This window comes from Talpa europaea (assembly GCF_964194135.1).
Source record: "Talpa europaea genome assembly, chromosome: 14".
NCBI lineage: Eukaryota > Metazoa > Chordata > Mammalia > Eulipotyphla > Talpidae > Talpa > Talpa europaea.
In genome coordinates, this window is record NC_140082.1 from 39021077 (window position 1) to 39041858 (window position 20782).

A 20782-nucleotide genomic window follows, 5' to 3' on the forward strand; every position below is an offset into this window, starting at 1 on the left:
CTATCTCCTGTCCTTTTTACCCGATTTCCTCTTTCCAGACAGTAGATGCTTAGGTTTCATATCAAATACATGTCTGTCTGCTTCTCCCTTTTTCCCCAACCGATTCATCTTCTTCTGGGCATTCTTCATCATAGTTTTGGCTTTCTTCACCATCTGTAAAGGAGACAAAAACATAGTATGTTAGCTACTAAAAACCAATTTCCATGTGCAAATTTTCTCTACCTGATGAAGTCTATTCTGTGAGGTGAGCTGAGCCCTAAGTCCCCTTCCCTGTTCTCTTCTCGCACAACCTCCTTAGCACCTGCAGGACCTTGACCAACACCTGTGCACCAAAACAGGATGGAAGTCTTATCTAGATAAACTGTATCAGATACATTTCAGACCTGGAAGATTAGAGCACATCTGTTTTAACTCCCTTTTAGATAAAGGAAGAAACTAAGATTCTGGCTCATCGAACTACCCCCATCACACTGTCAAGTGGTAATGCCAATATTAGAACCCAGATTTCTAGAAAGAGATGGTGAGAATGGAAAATTCAGGTTCTATAAAATAAAATGCCATATTTATAGCCCTTTTCCAATAATGAATTTTCAAAGTACTGAAACTACCAATTTTTGCATTTTGTAATAAAAATAAGTTTCAGCAAAAGAGACTGTGCATAAGCAAACTATCTTTCCCAAAAGACTGAGCAAAACTGCTCCCTTTGGGTTGGTTCCCTGAAAGAGCTTGCTGGTGCTGAGCATGCCCAGAATCCCCGCTGCTCCACAGGACCGCGCAGGTGTTTGCACTGCGCTCTCATGTAGTCAACAGCCGAGATGACCATTTTATTGATCGCACATTTCTGAGACTGACCTTGACATCCCGAAGACCAGAAACATCTCGGGGAGTTCGAGAGCAACTGCGACTTCGAGTCACCGAAGAGGGTGGGACAGAATCTTCCCGCTTCCTTTTCCTAGTGACACTCCGAGACCTTCTGGCCTGAACAGCATAATGGGCCTGAAAAGCACAGCAGGCAAACTTCAAATTTCAGCATTTCGGGACCCCAGCCTTGCCTCCTGGCTGAGTGACAAACGTGAGTCAGCAGAGAAGATGGTGAGGCGCTTTAGAGCCATTATCAAATAAGCTAAGGAGGCATAATCCAGAGAGTTAATCTTACATCAATTATTGGTCAAACATTCTTTTCCACTTGACAAAGATACCTTATGTATCTCTGATACTTTATGTAAGATACTTTATGTAAATATGGAAAAATTTACTTAGAGCTGCCCATTCAATATTTTCCCTTTCCCTAGATAGTTTTATACTTTGTATTTTATTTAAGGCATAAAAAGTTCTCTCCCTCATTCCACCATTTTTGAGTTATCTATCTCAACAGTGACAGCCAACAGAAAGCTCAGCCTCGAGGTTAAGCAAAGATGTGCAGATGGCACAGATGCTGTAGCCCTCCCTGGGCCAGTCAGCCCTGCCTCATGTAATTGTGGGTGCCTCGTTTGACCTGATGGCCACCTGGAGATAAGGACACTAGCACTACCTCGAAAGGCAAGCAGGCACTGGGCGCAGCACTGAATCAACAATCAAAAGTCAGAATCTATGAATACACATTAAACTAATACCACATGCTGGCAGGACAAGGCAAACAGGCACTTTCACATACTGGAATAAAAATTCACAGCAGTCTAACCCTTTGGAAAGGAACTTTAATACAATGTTATCTCTTTATCTGGGTAGTTCCACTTCCAGGAATCTATTCAGAGACTATAATTCAGAATACAAAAAAGTTAGTTTTTTTTAAAGATGTATATACTCTGACATAATTCGTCACAGCAATGTTAGAATTCTAACAAGCACCTGATCTGCCTTCTAACTTCTGGGCTCCAGGAAAACAGTTTTAAACTATAGCCTAAATCCTCTCATGTTGAGCGACTTAGTCACACTTCATATTTGACAACCATGTTTTCATAAGTATGATTTGATAACTAAACTGAAGATAACTAAAGCACTATGTAAAGATGTTAGTCACCAAAATCAGTCATAGTTCAAGTAAATAATTGTGCAAGAAAACATAACAAAACATAATTTTGTTCTGGCTGACATTCTATTACAGTTTGTACTTCCCCTCATGTGGATATCCCACACCTTACTTTTTTTTTTTTTTTAAGTTGTAAGCAACCCAAAAACAAAGAGAACAAATTCTGACTCAAACATGTGAGAAAATCTTCCTGAAATGAAAAAATGTTTACATCACAATAAAACAGATGCAGCAATATGTGGAATGTGACCATACATAAACCTATTTTTAAGAAAGAAACAAAAATGAAAGACCACTGGATTTAAAAAAAGAAAAAGAGGGTTCTACCACACCTAGTTTTTTGCACTATAAACACAAGCCATTGCTTTTTCTTCCTAGCTTTTGTTATTTTCCATTAAGCTGGAAATAGAATACATATAAAGACCATCTGACAAAAAGCAAGAAAACACACCAGGACCCCCTGTCTTAACTGACTCTTAAAAGTAAACAGAACCTGAGAGCAGCGCCAAGTGCTTGCCCACCCAAGGACAGGATGCACAGTCTGTGGCCATTTTCCAAATGGTGACTGATCTGCACTGGAAAGCTCCACCCTCTGCACCAACAGCAGGGGCCGTTGAGTCAAAGACCCCTTGTATCACTCTGATAGGAAGAGGGAAAGTATGACAAACACATTCAATTCTCACCCAGACACTTAAACAACAGCTCGTGCCAATGAAGCTCCTCAAGAAAAATACTGAAAGTTCTCATCTCTGTCTTACTTGACCTGTAATTCTACAGGTTTCGAAAACAAAGCTGTACCCAGCCACACATACACGTGAGATCTCTGACACACTCACATTGTCTTTGTCATCCATGTCAACTCCGAGACTGCGCATCTCGTTCTCCAAGTCATTCCGCTGAACCTGAAAGGGGGCAGAAGGGTATTTGTTTTAAGTAAATTTAGTCTGATAAAATGTCAAAAAAACAATTCAAGGGAAAATGTAACTTTCATAATCATCTATGATTATAAAACTTTTTATAGAAACTGCACCTTTAATTTAGGCTCAAGTTCGTTCATGATGCTCATTAAATCCCAAGAAAACTAACACTTCCTGGGCAAACTGCTATGTGTAAGACACATGTATACATCACATCCTTGGATTTTCCACCACCACTCAGGGACGTCCCTGTGTGCAAAGTGTAGAGGGGTCAGGCAATGCAACCAAAGACAGGTTACAGGACATCTCTTCCCAAGTTCCTGAGCACCACTTGGGAAATACAGTAAAGAACCACCACAAGCAAATGGTATTTCCAAATACACACATAGATCGAGGGGTGCCCAGAGTCGATGTTTTCCTCCCCTCACACTACATTTTCACTGTCCTGCACATTACCCTCTATCTTTGGGAGCTGCTCCTACCTTTCTGCACACGTCCCCTGCTATGGAGAAGAGGGGCAAATTCAGGACCTGTCCTGGTCACTGGGTGACTTTGCTGGCCACCCTGACAAGAGCATGGAGAGAGAAAGAAGCCTGTTGGGAGACAGGGCTGAGGATGGGAAAGAATCTTGACATCATAAGCTGCACTTGTGCCTGAAATATGACTCACCCCACCCTAGGCAATCATAGGAGCCAAATAAATTGCCTTTTCGATTTGAATTAGATTGGGTTAGATTTGTGTAAATTTCAAAAGAACCTTAATTTAAAAATTAAATAAGAAAACATTAATTAATGGTTTTATATCTACAAATCAGAAATGATGATCTTAATGTTTACAACTACAAAATGGTTGACTCCTATTGTACTGAACTTGAAAGTCACCAAGAAATGGCATTAACAATCAGAACATAAAAAAATCAAGACTCAAACAACTTGGGAAGTCAATATAAATCAACAACAGCTTGCACAATCTTGTGGTCACACATACTTTTAAAATGTTATATTTAGCAATGATTCTAATAAGAACCCAACATTATAAGGAAACAGATCATGCCTCTCGGAAAATACAAAACTTGCCTTCTTAGCAGTTCGAGGCATTCTAGGTCCCTGTGTATTCTTCTCTTTGGATTGCAAAATTTTCAACTTCTTTTTCTCTCTGATTTGTTTTGCCAGCTGTCGGATCTCTGCCATTTCTTCATCTTCACTTTCAGATTCACTGTCATACTCTCCAGCAGCTGTTCTTAGCTCTTCCTCTTTTTCTAACTCCTCCAATTTCTTTAAAAGGCATCACAATCAGACAAAATTAACAATGGAAAAATGAGTAAGTGTGGCAACATTTCCATTAACTAGGCTTCCCATAAGTCAGGATGCAATGAATGTTGGAATCCAGTCTCACCGTCAGAGTTTTTGTCCAAAAAAACCCAGCCCAAACAGTGACAGCACACTGCTTACAGCTTGGTGCCAGTTCTTTCTTCTTTAAAAATACGTGCTCCCAACACCAAGGTTAAAATGTACAGCCTCAACCTACTGCAACTCCCACAGCTCTAGCAGGTACAACAAAGAACCGCAATTCTTGAAGGACTTAATAGCTCATCTAAAGTGTATGAAAACACCCCACTTATCCATTTAAATGTCATTCCAAAACACAATTTCAATGACTATACAGTTAATAATCAATTAAATTAAATGCATGTGTATCATAAGCTAACTAATACTTTGACATGGATCCCACAGTGAGATGTGCCCCCATCACTTCTGTATGAAGTACAGTGGAGGAAAGGCAGAAAGGACACAGGCTGGGCGCAGTAAGGAAACTGGACATCACATCATGAGAAATGAAAGCACGAGGCACAATTGAGAGGTTTAAAGATATGATTTCTGACCTGGGGGAGTGTAAACAGCAGAAAGGAAGGGGGAAGAGACTGGGAAAGCAGAAAGAATCAACAAAATCAAAGGCAGTGAGCGTGCAATAAACAAAACAGAAACGTAAAGGAGGCTCATTACTTAGATACTAACGCACGTCAGGATGTTATGAACCACAACTTCTAGTGCAGGAAAGAGTTTGAAATGTCAGTGTGAAGGGCTTATGTGGACAATGACAGTGAAACTGAAATGGCATATTAAAGACAGTACCGAAAACCTGGGAGTGCAAAGGGAACAAATGTAGACTGCAAATATTTTATTAAATATTTTTGCTAAAAGGTGGAGAAAGACATAGGGTAACTACCAATGGAGGACATAGGGTTTAAGAAAGTATTTAAATTCTGAGAGAAACTTATTGAGATATATGCTTAGAAAAAGTAAATAGGGAGGGGACTGCAACAGGGAGGTGGGTGAGGAAGCAAAGCTCCAGGAAAATGAAGGATGGGATCAGAAACACGCTAAACCCAGAGCCTATAGATCAGGACAGAGCTCAGGAGAACAAGAGGGGTGGGGGGGGGGGGGTCACAATACATGGACTTCTCTTTCATATTTTTTTTAAAGGTTTATTTATTTATGCATACAAGAGCTGGGGTACAGGCCAGAGATGCAGGAGTAAGAGGACCCAACAGAGACAGAGTGGGGAACAGAACAGACAGATTGACTGAAATACACTGCTAAGGGGAGCAGCGGGCGAGACAGGCTAGGTCCGCTTTGCCATTTGGGTTGCTCCCTGGCTGGCCGGGGGATCAAACTTGCCCTGCAGAGGCTGCTGATTGCTTCACAGTACGGTGCTTAACCCCTTGCGCCACCAGGAAGGCCCCTCCTCTCTCTATTTATAAAGGGAGACCCGCCGCTGAGATTGGCAGAGAAAGTGCAGCAGGAGTTGGAGAAGGATGGGGAGTCTATAACAGCCTCGATGCAAGAGGAGTCACAGAGGTGACCCATGGGGTCGCCTACACTCAGCAGAACAGGAAGATCCTAGTGATGGAGGAAGGGAAGACTCAGAGGTACAAAAGGAATGAAGTCAACGGATACAGGAGTGTCTAGAGTTATGGCTCTATCTTCCAGAGGTCATAATAAGGCAGAAAAAAAGTGACACAATTTAACAAGTGACACTAACCTTCATGATGTCAGGATCAATATAATCAGCTATATTGTGTCCTTCCCAGATCTCGGGTATCTTATCATACTTTTCATATGAATTCATTATATTCCAGTACTCTGAAATTTAAAAGAAGTTACATTAATAACAGTTTCAATAGTTTCAGCTACTGTGTGTCCAAAATGAGTTACTACTTATGCTAAGTCAGGCCACCCTGTGAAGACAACATAAGTGACACTCAGGAATCGCACCAAGCATCTCCCAAGGTTTACGAGCATCTTGGGGCAAAGTAACCAGAGAATAAAAGCAAAAATACAAAAGAAAAACAAGATATACTCGAAGGAAAATAAAAGGTATGAAAACAGATTATTAACAATATCAGCCTGGTTCAACATTTATAGACTCTAAAAGCTACAAAGATAAATCTCCCCTCATCCTAAAACAACAGAAAACTACCTGAAAGGAAACTCAGAGCCTTATACAAATTTGCATCTTTAAGATACTAAATTATATGCTGGAAGAGAGTCAATGGATGGAGGCTTTTCACATTTTTCTGAGACACTTTACATGCAACTGGCATTTTAAAGTAACTATTGTACTTGAGTCCTTACTTTGAAGATCCAAAATGTAATCATCTCCCATTTCCAGCTCAATATCTCGCTCCTACAAGGAAAACAAAATTAATTAAGGATAATCCTCAACTCTTACTTGACTTGCAGGGTAGAGCCTCTGTCACTATAAAATTATCTTTTTATATTCTAAGATCCAAGCCTTTCAAAACGTTCGAGTCTCAGTGCTTGTATCTGATAGGAAAGCAGTATTTTTACCATCTGGTAGATCACGTCTTTTATAGAGACATTCCACTCATAGCAACCTCCTGTCCCCAAGGTCCCCTGCCTGACTGCAGAGCCCTCTGAGGGTGTTCCATGCTGTCTCCGTCCCTTGAGGACAGACCTCCTGCCCCTTTACAAGGAAACGCGTTAAGTTACAGTGACCTACCTTTTTCCTTTTAGGCTCTTCAACTTCCATTCTCTTCTTTCGTGCCACCACTCCTTCTGGGATGAAAGGAGGCCTCTCCTGAGTAGACAGTATGAGAAATATGTACGTGAAATGCCAGGCTGAATGTGAAATGAAAACTAGAGGCAAGCTCTCCATCAGCAAGGCAAACAAAAATCACACCCAGATCAATCCAAAACCACACGTGATGGGGGGAGAGGAAGTGTAGGACCAATTCAAGCAAGGAAGCCAGCAGGACTCCACAAGTCCAACTCTAAAAAATGAACTCTAAAAAAATGAACATCAGGATGTCAAGAAAAATTTCGGAAGAAAGCAATACAGGAGAAATAAAGCAAATCAATGACTGAGAGAAATTGAGACATAAAACAAAGTACATATGCAAACTCAATGGAATGATAAATTATCAGGTTAATTAGTACTGAGAAAATGACAAGTCAGTTGTAAACAGAGCTGAGAAACTACCTCCACCTGCTTCCTATGAACAAATTCAAGACTGAAGACTTCTAGCCAAAACAAAATTAAAATCCAAACTATCCAACTACAGAAAAAAAAATACTTTTTACAGATTGTTTTGGGACAGATGGCAGACCTTGAAGGCTTAAAAATGTACAATTTCTTTTTATATATATATATTTTTTTTTAAGATTTATTTTATTTACACAAGAACCGGGGTACAGGCTAGATGTGTGGGAGGGTGAGAGGATTCACCAGAGACAGAGCGGGGAACAGAACAGGCAGAATGACCGAAATATACTGCTGAGGGGAGCAGCGGACAAGACAGAGGTCTGCTGCGTCATGTGGGTTGCTCTGCGGCCAGCGGGGATCGAATCGGCATTGCAGAGGCTGCGGACAGCTTCACTGTGCTGCACTAAACTGTCTGCGCCACCAGGGAGGCCCGGGTAGTTATTTTTAAAGAGCAGGTTTATTAGAAAAGGGATTGGACAGTAAAAGACACTTGCATAGACACAAGCGGGCAGAAAGAGCTGCTCTGAAAGGGACAGGTTCGCTAAGAGAGGCCTGCATGGTTGCAGGGGGGCAGCACTGAGGAGAGCTGAGGGAGGTCAATGAGAAGTCCCGGTATGATACAGGTCACAGACAGGCAGGAAGGTTGCTGCCCTGCACAGGGAAAGGGTTGGTGAAAAGAAGCATCTGCATGTTCACAGGTGGGCAGAAAAGAGTGCTGCAAAAAAACGTGTAATTTCTGAGGTTAAAAATCTATCTTCGAAAATCACAAAGCAAATGACAAAATATGTTCACACAAGAGTCTATTTCCCTTAATATAAAAAATAAAAATTAATGAGTAAATGACAGACTGAAGTGCTGAAAGGCCATTAGTGTACTAACAATCCCTGAGCACGAACTGTTTCTGACACACATCACAGCCACAGGCCCTCTCCAGCCAGCTCCACGGGAGATGCACAGAAGCCCACATCCAGCTCAGTGATGAGCGATGCCAACTTGTGTTTTCACCCTACTGGTGGAGAAGCAACCAGGACGGTGCTGGAGGACAGTTACGTTCACACATCCATGACTTAAACTCTTCACATACTTAAGAACTTACTCTTCACACACACTCACAATTAAACACAAAGAACTGCATGCTGGCATTGTTTGTAACATCAAGAAACTGAACATTTTAAAGGAATGGGATCCATTTCTGTATTTATAAATTTTTTAAAATATGCTCTTATACTAAAAAACATTTCTGGGAGGATAAACAAGACCGAGTTAATTATAACTGGAGAAGCAGGTTTTAAGCTTATACTTTCTCAGCTTTTCAATTCCTTATGATATATTAGCATAAGCTTTATGCTGAGTCAGAAACTCAAGACCACACATGAAAGCTACTTGAGTAACATGTGTGACAACCACATAACTGGGATGGGAGCGCAGAGTTGTCCCAAATGCTCTCTGGAAGGTGCCCTACCTTGTCATCTCTCTTGTTTGGCACAGCCAAATGAAGTCTGTTCAGCACCTCATTCACTTTGTTGCCTTTCAGTTTGGTTTCAACTCGATGAGCCAAAAGCCTGTCACAAGCCTAAGGTCAGAAAATAGGCAGTGAGTCATAACTGGCAGGGAAGTCCATGGACCAACTCGAGATCCAGTGCCCCACAGCAGGTCCATGCGCCTCCTGGTCCAGGAGAGACCAGGCCTGAGGCAGATGCCGCCACCCTCTGCCCCTGCATTTTGCTTCTCAAGCAGATTCACTGCAGAACTCCAACTGCAGTAGCTGAGCCCTGAATAAAACCAATAGGATCAGGGTTGTCCTTAGTTCAGATAAACGACAACAAAGTAAAGACAACAAGAACTGCTTGTGAAATCTAGTGGGAAACTGCTTCCTCAAGCTGCTCTATTATTCACACTATTTTTTTCTACTTCTGAACAGGTTCCATGAAAGCATTTTCCAAGATAGCCCCCACAGAACTCGTGGTAGGTCCAGCAGCAAACAGTGAGCTGAATTAAACTTTCCAGTGGAGGGCAGTGTAAAGTGCCTCTTCACTCCCCACACTGACCGTGAGGCGGGGAACCTGGGTTTGGCTAGAGTGATGACAACCACCTCTCCAGTCCAGCTGGAAGAGTGCGAGAGAGAAAATTTCCTCACACTTTTCTAAAATAAGAGAAAGAGAGAAGAGAAACTGACACCTGTTCCAAGAAAGCACTGACCTCTGTTTTCACCTTCATCACACCTTCCTCAGTCAGGGTGCTGGTCTCCACCACAGGAAAACCTTCTGCCTGCAAATCTGTAAATATTTTCTGGGAATACAAAGGAGAGGCGACACATTGTTTATTTACAGTTTCCTATGATGGCATCTTCTACCATCACTCCACTGCGGGGGGGTGTAACGGTGAACCAGCACAACATCTCTGGCTCTCGTGAAGGATATTCATCTCCCCCAAAGTGTTTAGTCTTTAAGAAAATAGTAAAGGGGCAATCAAACCAGTCTGCAGCAAGAAGTCTCAGAGGCCAAACCTTCCAAAAAGAAATCTGCCAAGACCAAGATGCAGATTTTTTTTTTATTGTTTTCAATGCCACTTTCTATGGAATATTTAACCTTCACAGCCTAAGTGAATTCTTTAGAAAACAGAACAAAGTACTTATGAATCTAGTTATTTATAAATCACCTCTTCTAAGAGGGACTCCATCTGTGCATCCCTCCACTACCACCATGCTGAGACTGACCGCAGGCATGCTACCCAGCCCCATGACAGTGAGGTTTCTATGAACACAATCTACTTTCTGTTTACTACAGTGCCTAACTCGCCAGTTAGATGTTGCCCCCCAGAAAGATGAATCCTGAAGAGCCAGCCCCACCACCGATTACCGTGTGACCTAAATAAGATGCTGCAGCTACTGCATTACAGATCTGAGAGCAAGACACAAAGGAAACAGCACAAACATAACAGGAATATCCTTGTGGCAGCCACACCACCTACCTGTTTTCCATTTCATTAACTCTTCATCATAATATCAGCAAACAATCTACTTTTAGTTTGCCACTAACTAGATTTTCATCATGTGATGTCAACAAAACCACTAAGGTTATTACCTCAAATTACAATCACAAACTGAACTAGCACTGCTAAAATTTCTTCTAAACTTTGGTTGTCCATTCAGGGCCAGTAAAAAAATATTTAAAATATTAAGGTGATTTACCTGATCATCTTCAGGAAGTTCAGCTATTCTCCTCACATCACACTTGTTTGCTACAACTATCAGGGGCTGGAGGAAAGAAGTAAGAGAATGAGATGATTACCTTCACACTGCAGGTTATAAGCTAAGGCACTGTCTACTACACTGACCTTGTTGATAAACAGTGGTCTGATGTTCTGGAAAAGCTCCACCTGCTCCTTCAACCCATGCCCACATTGCTCAGACAAGTCCATCACGTACAAAATCGCAGAGCGCAGATGGGCCAAGGCCGTGATGGCCTGCATTTCAATGGTATTCCGATCCTCCAAAGGGTGATCCAAAATCCCAGGAGTATCTACAACCTAATGGTCACATCTGTTATGACACATTATTACTACAAATTCCCTCACATAAACAAAGCAGATGTCTCCCAATTGATCATGATAAAGACATGAGAAAAATATTTTTCTTTAAATATTAAAAACAGCAGGGGGGGGAGGGGAAGAGACCTTGCAGAAGTCATTAAGGAACCAGCCAAGGACCTTGAGCGCATGACTCCTTTTTTCATTAGTAACATCATAAAATAGAATAACTGGGATAACTGGGAAACAGTCCTCAGTGTTAAGAATTACTTCATTTATAAAATCAAATTCTATTATGGAAATATATCACTTCATGCTTTTAAATACTATATGTCTCTTCCAATAACAGTGACAAGGAGACTCATTTCATTAGATGCAGCAGTTAGTATGACTATGGAAATCCGTACGGGCAGCTGGCTGCTTCCCTGAGTTCTAGCAAATGTGTATGAAATATCCAAAGACAACCCTAAGACACAAATAATTTTCTTTATAGGAAAGTTCCTGTTGATACTGAGGATTGATTTCCCAGCCTCTTGGTCTTCCCTGATCTAAGTGCACTGAGAAGTGGAAGCTCCAGTACTTCGGGCAACATCAAAATAAAATTCCATTAACAAAAGCACTAAGCTATCTGTTCTAGAATTCTCACCTGCCAGCGTAGATACTTATAATCCATGTGCCCAACAAACAGAGACTTGGTTGTAAATGCATATGGCTGCACATCCACATCAGCTCTTGTCACCTAAAACAAAATACAAAATCCCATGATCAGAAGTTCACTGCCTTATTTTCGCTCATGATAAACAGTGCTTGTATGTTACTGAAACTAATTTTTTAGTAGAGGAAAAAAACAAGAGACCTCACATGATAAGACTGCTGAGGACAGACGGACAGCCTACAGGACAGGCACATGAGTCAGACACTAGCAAAGTAAGAAGGCCCTGCCTTTAGAAGACACCCATTAGCTCTGCTCACTGTCCCCTAGCCCTACCACTAACAACTTTCAGTGGAAATGGAAATGGTCTAAAATGCACCATCCAATGTGGGCACACACTGCACACACACTGCACCATCCAATGTGGGCACACACTGTGGTGTGTGGTCATAACTAAATTTGGTCTAAATGTGGTCATAACTAAATTTCTAATTTTGCTTAAGTTTAATTAACTTAAACCTTAAGAAGCTACATGTGGCCAGTGACCAATATCTCAATCTCACAACACCGGCTGACTAATGCCAAGAGACATCCACTAGGACACTGTGGCGCTTTATTTCAGTTTGTCATAATCATAGCAACTGTGGGCAAAATAAAAACCTACACATCTGCTGAAGTCAAATGTGTTCTTGGGAGCAAGTAGCCCCAAGTATATTAACAAATATAACAATTGATTTTTGTACCTCAACTGTTGTTTTTTGTAAAAGTTACATTTTAAACAATTTCTGGTCCTTTCAGGTCCCTTGAGCTCAGTTCAACTGCCTTGAATCTCCAAGTTACTGAATTACTTGAACAGTACCCTGGAGTTCAAATTAATAAGCTTACTCACGTAAGAGCAACTCAGCCATTTATCAACACATGGACGAGTTTACGTGAAAGCTGACACAGCAGCTTGAGCGATGTCCTCTAAGAAATACCTGCCTTGGGCCTCCCCGGTGGCGCAGCGGTTGAGCGCTGGGTTGCGAAGCTGCCCGCAGCCGCTGTGGCGCCGGTTCGATCCCCAGCTGCTCCCCGGCCACCAGAGGAGGGTCCCACATGGCGCGCAGACCTCTCCTGCCGCCCGCTGCTCCCCTCAGCAGTGTACCTCGGTCCTTCTGCCTGCTCTGCTCCCCGCTCTGGCTCTGGTAAATTCTCTCACCCTCCCGCGCTTCTGACTGTACCCAGTGCTTGTATAAATAAATAAATAAATCTTAAAAAAGAAAAAGAAGTTTAAAAAAGAAAAAAAAAAGAAATACCTGCCTTGTATTCTTACCTCCAAGAGCCTGGGAGGTATAGTTGGCCAGAGTAAATAGTAATACCCTGGCACTAGCATTCTCAAAATACATGACAGACAACACCTCCTGGGAGAAGGTCTTAGTATATTAACAAAAATTAATCAAGTATCCTAAATGTCTCAAATCCCACAGAAACATACAGGAGACATACAAGAATCAAATAACAAAATGAATTCTGTAATAACAATATAGTCCAGGTTCAGACAGAATCAATCCTCCCTTGGTGGGTGTTTTAAGTTGAAGGCATATGGACCAAACTCCCAAATGGCTGGCCAGCCTCCTCCAGTAGCACATGAAGCACTTTGTGCCAGATCTAGCTGCCTGCATTATCACTAGAGACAGACCAACCTTATTGATGAAGCTGGACTTGCCAACGTTTGGGTACCCACACAGAAGAAGGGTCCTCGTATTCGGATCAATAGTTGGTAGACGGGACAGATGCTGACGCACTGTGAGGAGTTTAAGTTAGATGTGTTTAATTTTGTAAGAAATGCAAAGTTTAAGATCTGCTTTGGCTTATTATACTCCAGGTCAGTGGCTATACTGACTCATTTCAATATGTACAACACATGATAGAGAAAACAGGAATGAATAAAAAACGATCAGCCACAAGGGCACCATGGTGTACATTACAGTAGTCTCACATCTGCTGAACCAAGAATCCTATTCCTAGGCCCTACTTTCTTGGTATTCCTATCAAAGGCGGGGTCAAAGACACAAGTCTAAGAAATGCCCAGACAATTATGATGAAGTGAGATGATATTTGGAAGACATTATTGAGGAGAGCATGTTTGCTCTCATTTCCTGGCTGACAGCGAGCTGTTTCCCTAGAGTGACTAATCCTCAGAGCACGTCTGTAAACACTCAGTTTCCAGGACACCACAGAGCAGTTCTGATCAGACAGATTGTTGAAAGCTGTCAAAGCAGTCAAGTATTATAATCTTGTCTCAGATTGTTTGCAAGATGCGGGGGAGAGAGAACAAAACCAAATGAATCTAAAAAAAGTTGCAGTGTAAAAATATGCATGTAAAAAAGCAAATAATTGTTTCAATAAAAATCCTACATTAGTTCAGAAATTGTCCTATAAATAAAACCACCAAGTAACAAAAATGGAGCAGCAGTAGACGCTAACATATATTACAAAAAGATACACAAAAAAGATTAAAAGTCAGTAATAGATGAAACTATGGGTCATTTGTGCATTTTCCACTAACTTATGGTTGTCTTATTTATTAAATATGGAAAACACAAATTTTCATGATAGTGTCTTAATTTGTAGGGATTTCAGGTTCTAGCTGCCTTTTCAACCAAAATTTTTTACAGACTGGGTTGGGAAAAATAATTTGACCTCTGTAAAATAAAACAAAGAAAACATTCAAAAGTAAATTCTCAGCAACATTCAGGTATCTTAATAGAACACTAAGAACCGTGTTGCTTATGCCTAACAAGTACCTTGTTCCAAATATTCCAAACTCTGCTTCTGTCTTTTGATAACAGTGCACATTCGCCCAAGGGCAGCGCGCTTCAGCTGCTTACAGCGGTAGAGAGAGTCACCATATTTCATAAGCCGCACGTAATCTTTAGCAACGCTGAAAAACATAAAAAGAAATGTATAAAGTCTTTTTCACTTTTGACAATAATTTAAAAGGTACCATATGAAGAAAATACCTTACTTGTCCACTAAATTTTTGGCAATATTTATTTGTCCTAGAGCCAACTTGTAATGATCCTTGTCATAGAGAATATTCATCAAATCAGCATAAAACGGATGGATATCCTATAACAAGAAAAACAAAGCCATCACTTCTTGCAATAGTTCCTCATCCCTGGATAGCAACAACACTTAAAGAATAATTTACTAGGGTAATCTATCACTTTTTCTTCTCTCCTAGACTTTTCTGGGAAACAGAGGCTATGAACAGGCAACCAGCTCAGCAGTCACTTCTACCTGCCTGCCCACCTACCCACTCCTCCCTGCTGCTGTGGGAGAGTCGTCCACAGGCCTAGAGAGGCCAAGCCTCCCTCTGCACCAGACCCATTCCTTCACAACTCAATACACAGTTCCAGAAATCCTCCCCCTCGCCACCTGGCCATTCCTATCAGCCTGCAAACGTGGTTATTTCTCACATTTTATAGATGTTTACAACCCACAGTCCTCCCATTTCTTTGCTCCCCAGGAAGCATATGTTCTCCATCCCCATAAACCCAATCCAGTCAGGGTTTTGTCTCTACAGACCACCAATGTCATTCTCTTCCTGGCCTTTCCCCAGCCCATTGCCCCCAGCCCCCTCCACATGTGGATGCATTGCCCTCCAGCCCCAGACAACAGGGTCCTCTCTAACAGGCCACTTTTCAGACTCCATTGCCATCTTCCTCCCACCAGAACTGTAACATTCATGTTCCCCAAGCACTGCTCCTTCCACCCACTGCTTTGGTGCGTCCATGGAGATCTCCTGGACAGCCCTCTTGGGAGCTTCAAGCTGTTTGGCATTTCTTGGACACTGTACCCACAACTCACCATTAGTGTGCAAACCACTCCCCACCCTATCTCCACTGCCCACAGGGCCCAGGCCTACACCTATTCTAGGAGCAAATCCATCAGTTCCTCCTTCCAAGGACACTTCTCAACTCCTTCACTGCCATGTATATAAGTGGCAACGTTAACCTCCAAGACATCTCTTACCCCACAGGCCAGCCACTTCTAAAGGTTAGATCAAGCAAGGCATATCCCATGCTCAAGTCCATACTCTGGACCTCTGGGCCTTATATATGCTCTTTCTTAAGGCCGTGCATGGGTTCCCAACTCATTTGCTTCGGGTCTCTGCAGCACTCCCCGCACTGCACTTCCTGCTTACTCAACTGACACACTATTTTGTGGTTCCAGTCTTTCCCCCATTAGGAGGATAGGCTCTTTTTCACTGCTGTATTCATAGAGCCAAGAATAGCACCTGAGACAAAGCAATCATTCAACAAACAGTTGCTTTCTCTAACCCTCTAAATTTGTTCTCAAGTACCTAATTTAAATTAAAAAAAAACAGGAATAAAATGTTCATAAATTTGAACCTCTACTGCATTAAAAAAAATCCCAACGATGAAAAATAAAACACTTCTTACCAATTTACCAAAAAAACCTGGCACTAATTAATTAGATCATCGTTTGCTGAAATTCACTGTCTAGAATCAATTCAGAATAATCTCATCTTGCGGGCTTTTTCCTCTCCTACGGTCCCCATCCTTTCCCAAGAAACTCATTCAAGAGCATCTACTGAGCACCTGTGTCAAGTCTGAAAGAGATACAACTATGTGTCCTCTGGAGCAAATTTTTACTTTTTAAACATTTTTGTATCTTTTAAACAAGTCCCCCCCCCCTTTTTTTTTTACCAAAAAAGAAATTCTTGTACATAAAATCAACCTTTTTCTTTGTCTTAACCTACATTCTCAGACACTTCAGGGCAGCAAAAAATCTAGGCCCTCACACTATATTACTGATCCATACCCTTGTCCTCCTCCAATAGCCTTGCAACTACATGACCCACACAGGTACTTCACAAGCAGTATCCCCTATGACTTCTACAGCTCAACAGGTGAGAGCCTGAGGAAAGGCATCAGCCTCTTAGAGGGGGTCTGGTGGGGACAAGGAAGCATACCAAGGAATCACTAACTTACTGAATAACCTCGTTACCACTAATTTACTAACTAAACCATGATCAATCAATTACTTTGTTTCCTTTGTTCCCTGTCAAATATATAAATGAAACCCATTAAACATTGATTATCTGAAGACTTAATTTATGTAATTATATATACCCAAGAGACACTTACATCCAATTTAGGGAAATCTGTCAGAATCTGAGAAAGTCTGTCATGGTAATTCTGTTGAGTAAATTTGACTTTTCTCATGTAAAAGTGCCTAATGCGATGAATTTGGTAATGCTTATGAATAACTGTTGGAGTCTTTCGTTGAGTCTTCGATAATGTCAGATCAATAAAGTCCTGAAATAAAATAAGAGACCGTTACACCAAAGACATATACTTTTCGTCCACTTATTTAAAACCTTCTTACAAAAAACTAGTAATTAAAAATGCTTTAAATTACATGTACTTTTTTCTAGCTAAATCTTTCATCTTTCATATATAACCATTGTCATCTTTTATAGTTTCTGGCTTTGATGAAATGCTTAATAATGACTGCTGAAATAAATTGTATCCCATATTTTGGTGTCTTCTTAATTTCCAAATTCCTAAGAAACTGAAACTTAGATAACTCAAGCATCAATCAAAAATTGCTAAAAAAGAGGGCCTCCCTGGTGGTGCAGGGAGTTAAGATGCAACCTATGAAGCTATCCTATGAAGCCATCCGCAGCCACTGCAGCACGAGTTTGATCCTCAGCCAGGGAGCTGCCCACATGGTGCAGCAGACCTCTCCTGGCTTGCCCGCTGCTCCCCTCAGCAGTGTATTTCACTCATTCTGCCCTTTCTGCTCCCCACTGTCTCTGGTGAATCCACTCATACACCCGCCCCAACATCCCCCTGCACCTCTGGCCTATACCCCAGTTCTTGAATGCATAAATAAACTTAAAAAAAAAAATCACTAAAAAAGAAACTCCTACAATTTATTTTTTTTTTAAAGATTTATTTATTTATACAAGAACCAGGTTACAGGCCAGATGTGCGGGAGTGTGAAAGGATTCACCAGAGACAGAGCAGGGAACAAAACAGGCATACTGACGAAATATACTGCTGAGGGGAGCAGCAGGCGAGACAGGAGAAGATCTGCCGTGCCATGTGGGATTCTCGCTGGCCAGCGGGGATTGAACCCACACTGCAAAGGCTGCAGAAAGGCTTCACAGTGTGGCGCTCAACATCCTGTGCCACCAAGGAGTCCCAGAAACTCCTACAATTTAAATATATATCTCTGACTCTGAAAGTACCAAAAAAAAAAAATGGATAAAACTAAATCCATCATTTATAATTTCCTAAGATATGCTAAAATGACTAGCTGAAGATATGAAAGACTTCTGTATAAATTCCTCAATGCAGAGATAAGCAGTCCAGTGCCTATGACACTGCCAGTACTAGGAGGGACAAATGTGGCATAAGACCTCTTTCTAGTAAATTCTATGAACTTCTAAGGGTCCAGATCAAAAATTACCCACTTCATAGTTTTCCTGACTCTCCCCTATCCATAGCTAACCGTGCTCTGCCATGCAGGAAATCCACAGAATTCTTTCATCACATACTTATTGTTTCTAGTGTGGTGACAGTGGTTCCACCCACCCTCTAAAAAGGACTTTCAAAAAAATGGTTCTTATGCATTCTTGACACTGCAGTCCCTAGGACATAACATTTTCACAAACTACCTTCTAGAATCAATCAAATCCCATACTTTCCTGATCAGTCAGATATTTTTAAAGCTTCATTCACTGAAGGACTATCATCACCCATCTTCACCTGTCTCTGGAATACAGACCTAGCTGACAAGATGAGTGCTACACTACCAATCATTTCTGTAAAAGAGCTCTACTTTTGATAAAACAGAAACTTTGTGCATAGGGCACATTCTAAAAAGGGGTGAAGAGTTCATTCAACAAACTTCATAGTTGGTAAATATCATGAGGATTCAAGACACAAATAAAACATGATCCCTATGCTCACAAATACCACAAACTAGCACGACCTGTCAGAAACGACACAGGAGGGAATGACAGAATACAGGAAAAAGGTGATTCTGCATGATGACCCCTACACTATGGATACTGAGCAATGCCATGCAGCAGGTTGGCCGTTTCTGGGACCGAGGGCGAGAAAAGACAACCCTCTGTGCACCTGTCCTCCTGGAGGTTCGGATCCACCCAAGCGTCAGCCAAGCAAACTCTGCTTTTTGTCAGTCTTGCAGCACTTTAGAACTCACTCTTGCTAATGTGAATACCACTATGCAAGTTCAGGCTAACCTTGTCAGCTGAGGAAAACCTGCGTCTCCAAATCCAACAGTGAGAAGGAATGATTTAAAAATTCAGGCACGAAGTTCTGAGAGCAGCGAAACAGAACCAAACTTTGCTGTGCGAAGGGGGAAGGAGGGGAAATAGTGATGCAGAAAGCGCTCGGCACCCGGCACCCTGCTCCTGCCTCCCGGGGTGGAACCAGGGAAGGGGGCTTGCTGGGGAAACCCGGAGGAGGCCTGACCCGAGAAGTGACCCCGGGCTATGGGAGGGAGGGAGGATCCCTGCTCTCCCCGGCCCTGATCTCTGAGGAAAGAGCTTTTCCTCCCTGGGGGGCACACCTCCTCTCTCGGGGAGACTGTCCTCCCTGGGGTGAGGAGGGAATCCCTGACCGTCAAGGAACCCTCCTCTCAGGGGAGGACCCCTATTCCCGGGGGGACCCTCCTTTCTGGTGTAACAGCTGCTCCTGAGAGGCCCTCCTCGTTGGGGGGAACCCCTATCCCGGGCCCTAATTTTGAGAACACGGCATAGGAAGTGGGCCTCGCAGAGACCAGCACTCCCCCGGCCAAGAGTCACAGGCCCCTCGGCGATCTGTCCAAAGAAAAAGGCAAGAAGCGGCGCCATCAGAAGCACCTACCTTGGCGGAGGGCACCACAGTGATCTTCTTGAAGTTGTAGTGCGCCATGCTGGCGGCCAGACACGAGGGGCAGCGCACGAGACGGGCTCGCGCGGACGGCGTGACGAGACTTCCGCGCAGGGGGCGGGACTTCCGCCGCCGGAGCGGCCCTTCTGGACGTTCCCTGCCCCCCCCTCCACCCCCACACGGCAACACCGTTCGCAGCGCCCCCGCGCGGCCTGGAGGTCCCCAGCAAAGGGGCCCGCAAAGTAAGCGTCGCGGGTGAGGGCGGACAGCTGGGAGGCCGAGGCGCCGGGGTTGCTTCCCTACCAGATCAGGACGGGGCCATCAGGGACCCGACAGGCCACCCTGGGGCTCTGTGCTCCCATGATGGCTACCCGGGTCCAGGCCCCTGCCGCTCGAGACTCCCCGTCTGGGGGGAGCCCTGGGATTGAGGGGTTTGAGGGTCTGGGGGTTCGGGGGGTGGGGGCCGAGGACCCCGGGAGTTGAGAGGGTCAAGGGTCATGGGGGATTCAGGGGGTTGGGTGTCTCGGGATCTGGGGGTGTAGCTAGAGAACCCGGAAGATCTGGGAGCTGGGGGGTTCCCCGGCTCTTGGGCCGGACGTCTTGGGGGACTGTGTGTCTCCGGGATCCATGGGGCTGGGGATCTTAGGGCTTTACAGAATACCAGGGGCTGGGGGTTCTCGGGGCGCGGTGCTGGGGGCTGGGAGTTGGAGGGAGCCAGGGATCTCAAAGGTTCTGGGGGACCCGGGATCTCCGGGTACTTGGGGATCCGGGGGTTTGGAAGAATGGGGGTTTGGGGGACTCCGGAGGTAGGGGTTTTCGGGGACTAGGGTCTCTCTGGCTGGGGTTTCCGGGAGTCGGAGGGGTTGGGGTCCCGGGGCCGTGCGCCTGCGCGTGATTCTGCAGTGGCTGGTGGCTCGCTCGGCTGTGGGACCACCGTTCCTCTCTGGCCAATCCGGTGAAACCTCAGTAAAGCGGGGGAAGTGCTGGAAAAACCTGCGGGCTCCGCCCTTCTGGCTTCACTTTCCTTGTTGGCTTGCTGCCAAAACTGGACTGGGCCCTGACCTGTAACCTTCAGTTTTTTCTACCTCTTAAACCCTCCTCTTTTCCAGTAATGTCAACGATTCTGGCTCTTAATGTCTCTGATTCGGACATCTGTGCTGACCCACATCCTGGCTGTCTCTAATGAGCTAGTTCTCTTGAGATTACCTCTTCTTTGCTGCTCCTCTGAAGTCTG

At 43.4% G+C, this 20782-nt stretch overlaps 1 protein-coding gene across 7 annotated transcripts; it reads right to left on the reverse strand.

The window, feature by feature from the left end:
• On the reverse strand, nucleotides 1-19590 carry GTPBP4 (GTP binding protein 4; the record flags this gene model as incomplete). Of its 7 annotated transcripts, none has more annotated exons than XM_084253033.1 (17): nucleotides 1-153; nucleotides 853-996; nucleotides 2866-2931; nucleotides 4023-4220; nucleotides 5989-6089; nucleotides 6582-6630; nucleotides 6970-7047; nucleotides 8915-9025; nucleotides 9652-9741; nucleotides 10643-10708; nucleotides 10789-10980; nucleotides 11627-11719; nucleotides 13315-13415; nucleotides 14419-14555; nucleotides 14640-14743; nucleotides 16789-16959; nucleotides 19543-19590. In XM_084253033.1, 17 exons carry the CDS (start codon nucleotides 19588-19590, stop codon nucleotides 1-3), a joined length of 1902 nt encoding a protein of 633 aa, XP_084109159.1. The 7 variants fall into 7 exon arrangements, with proteins under 7 accessions (XP_084109159.1, XP_084109158.1, XP_084109162.1 ...); XM_084253032.1 differs by having other exon boundaries at nucleotides 6582-6633; XM_084253036.1 differs by lacking the exon at nucleotides 16789-16959.
• Nucleotides 19591-20782: the final 1192 nt, after the last annotated feature.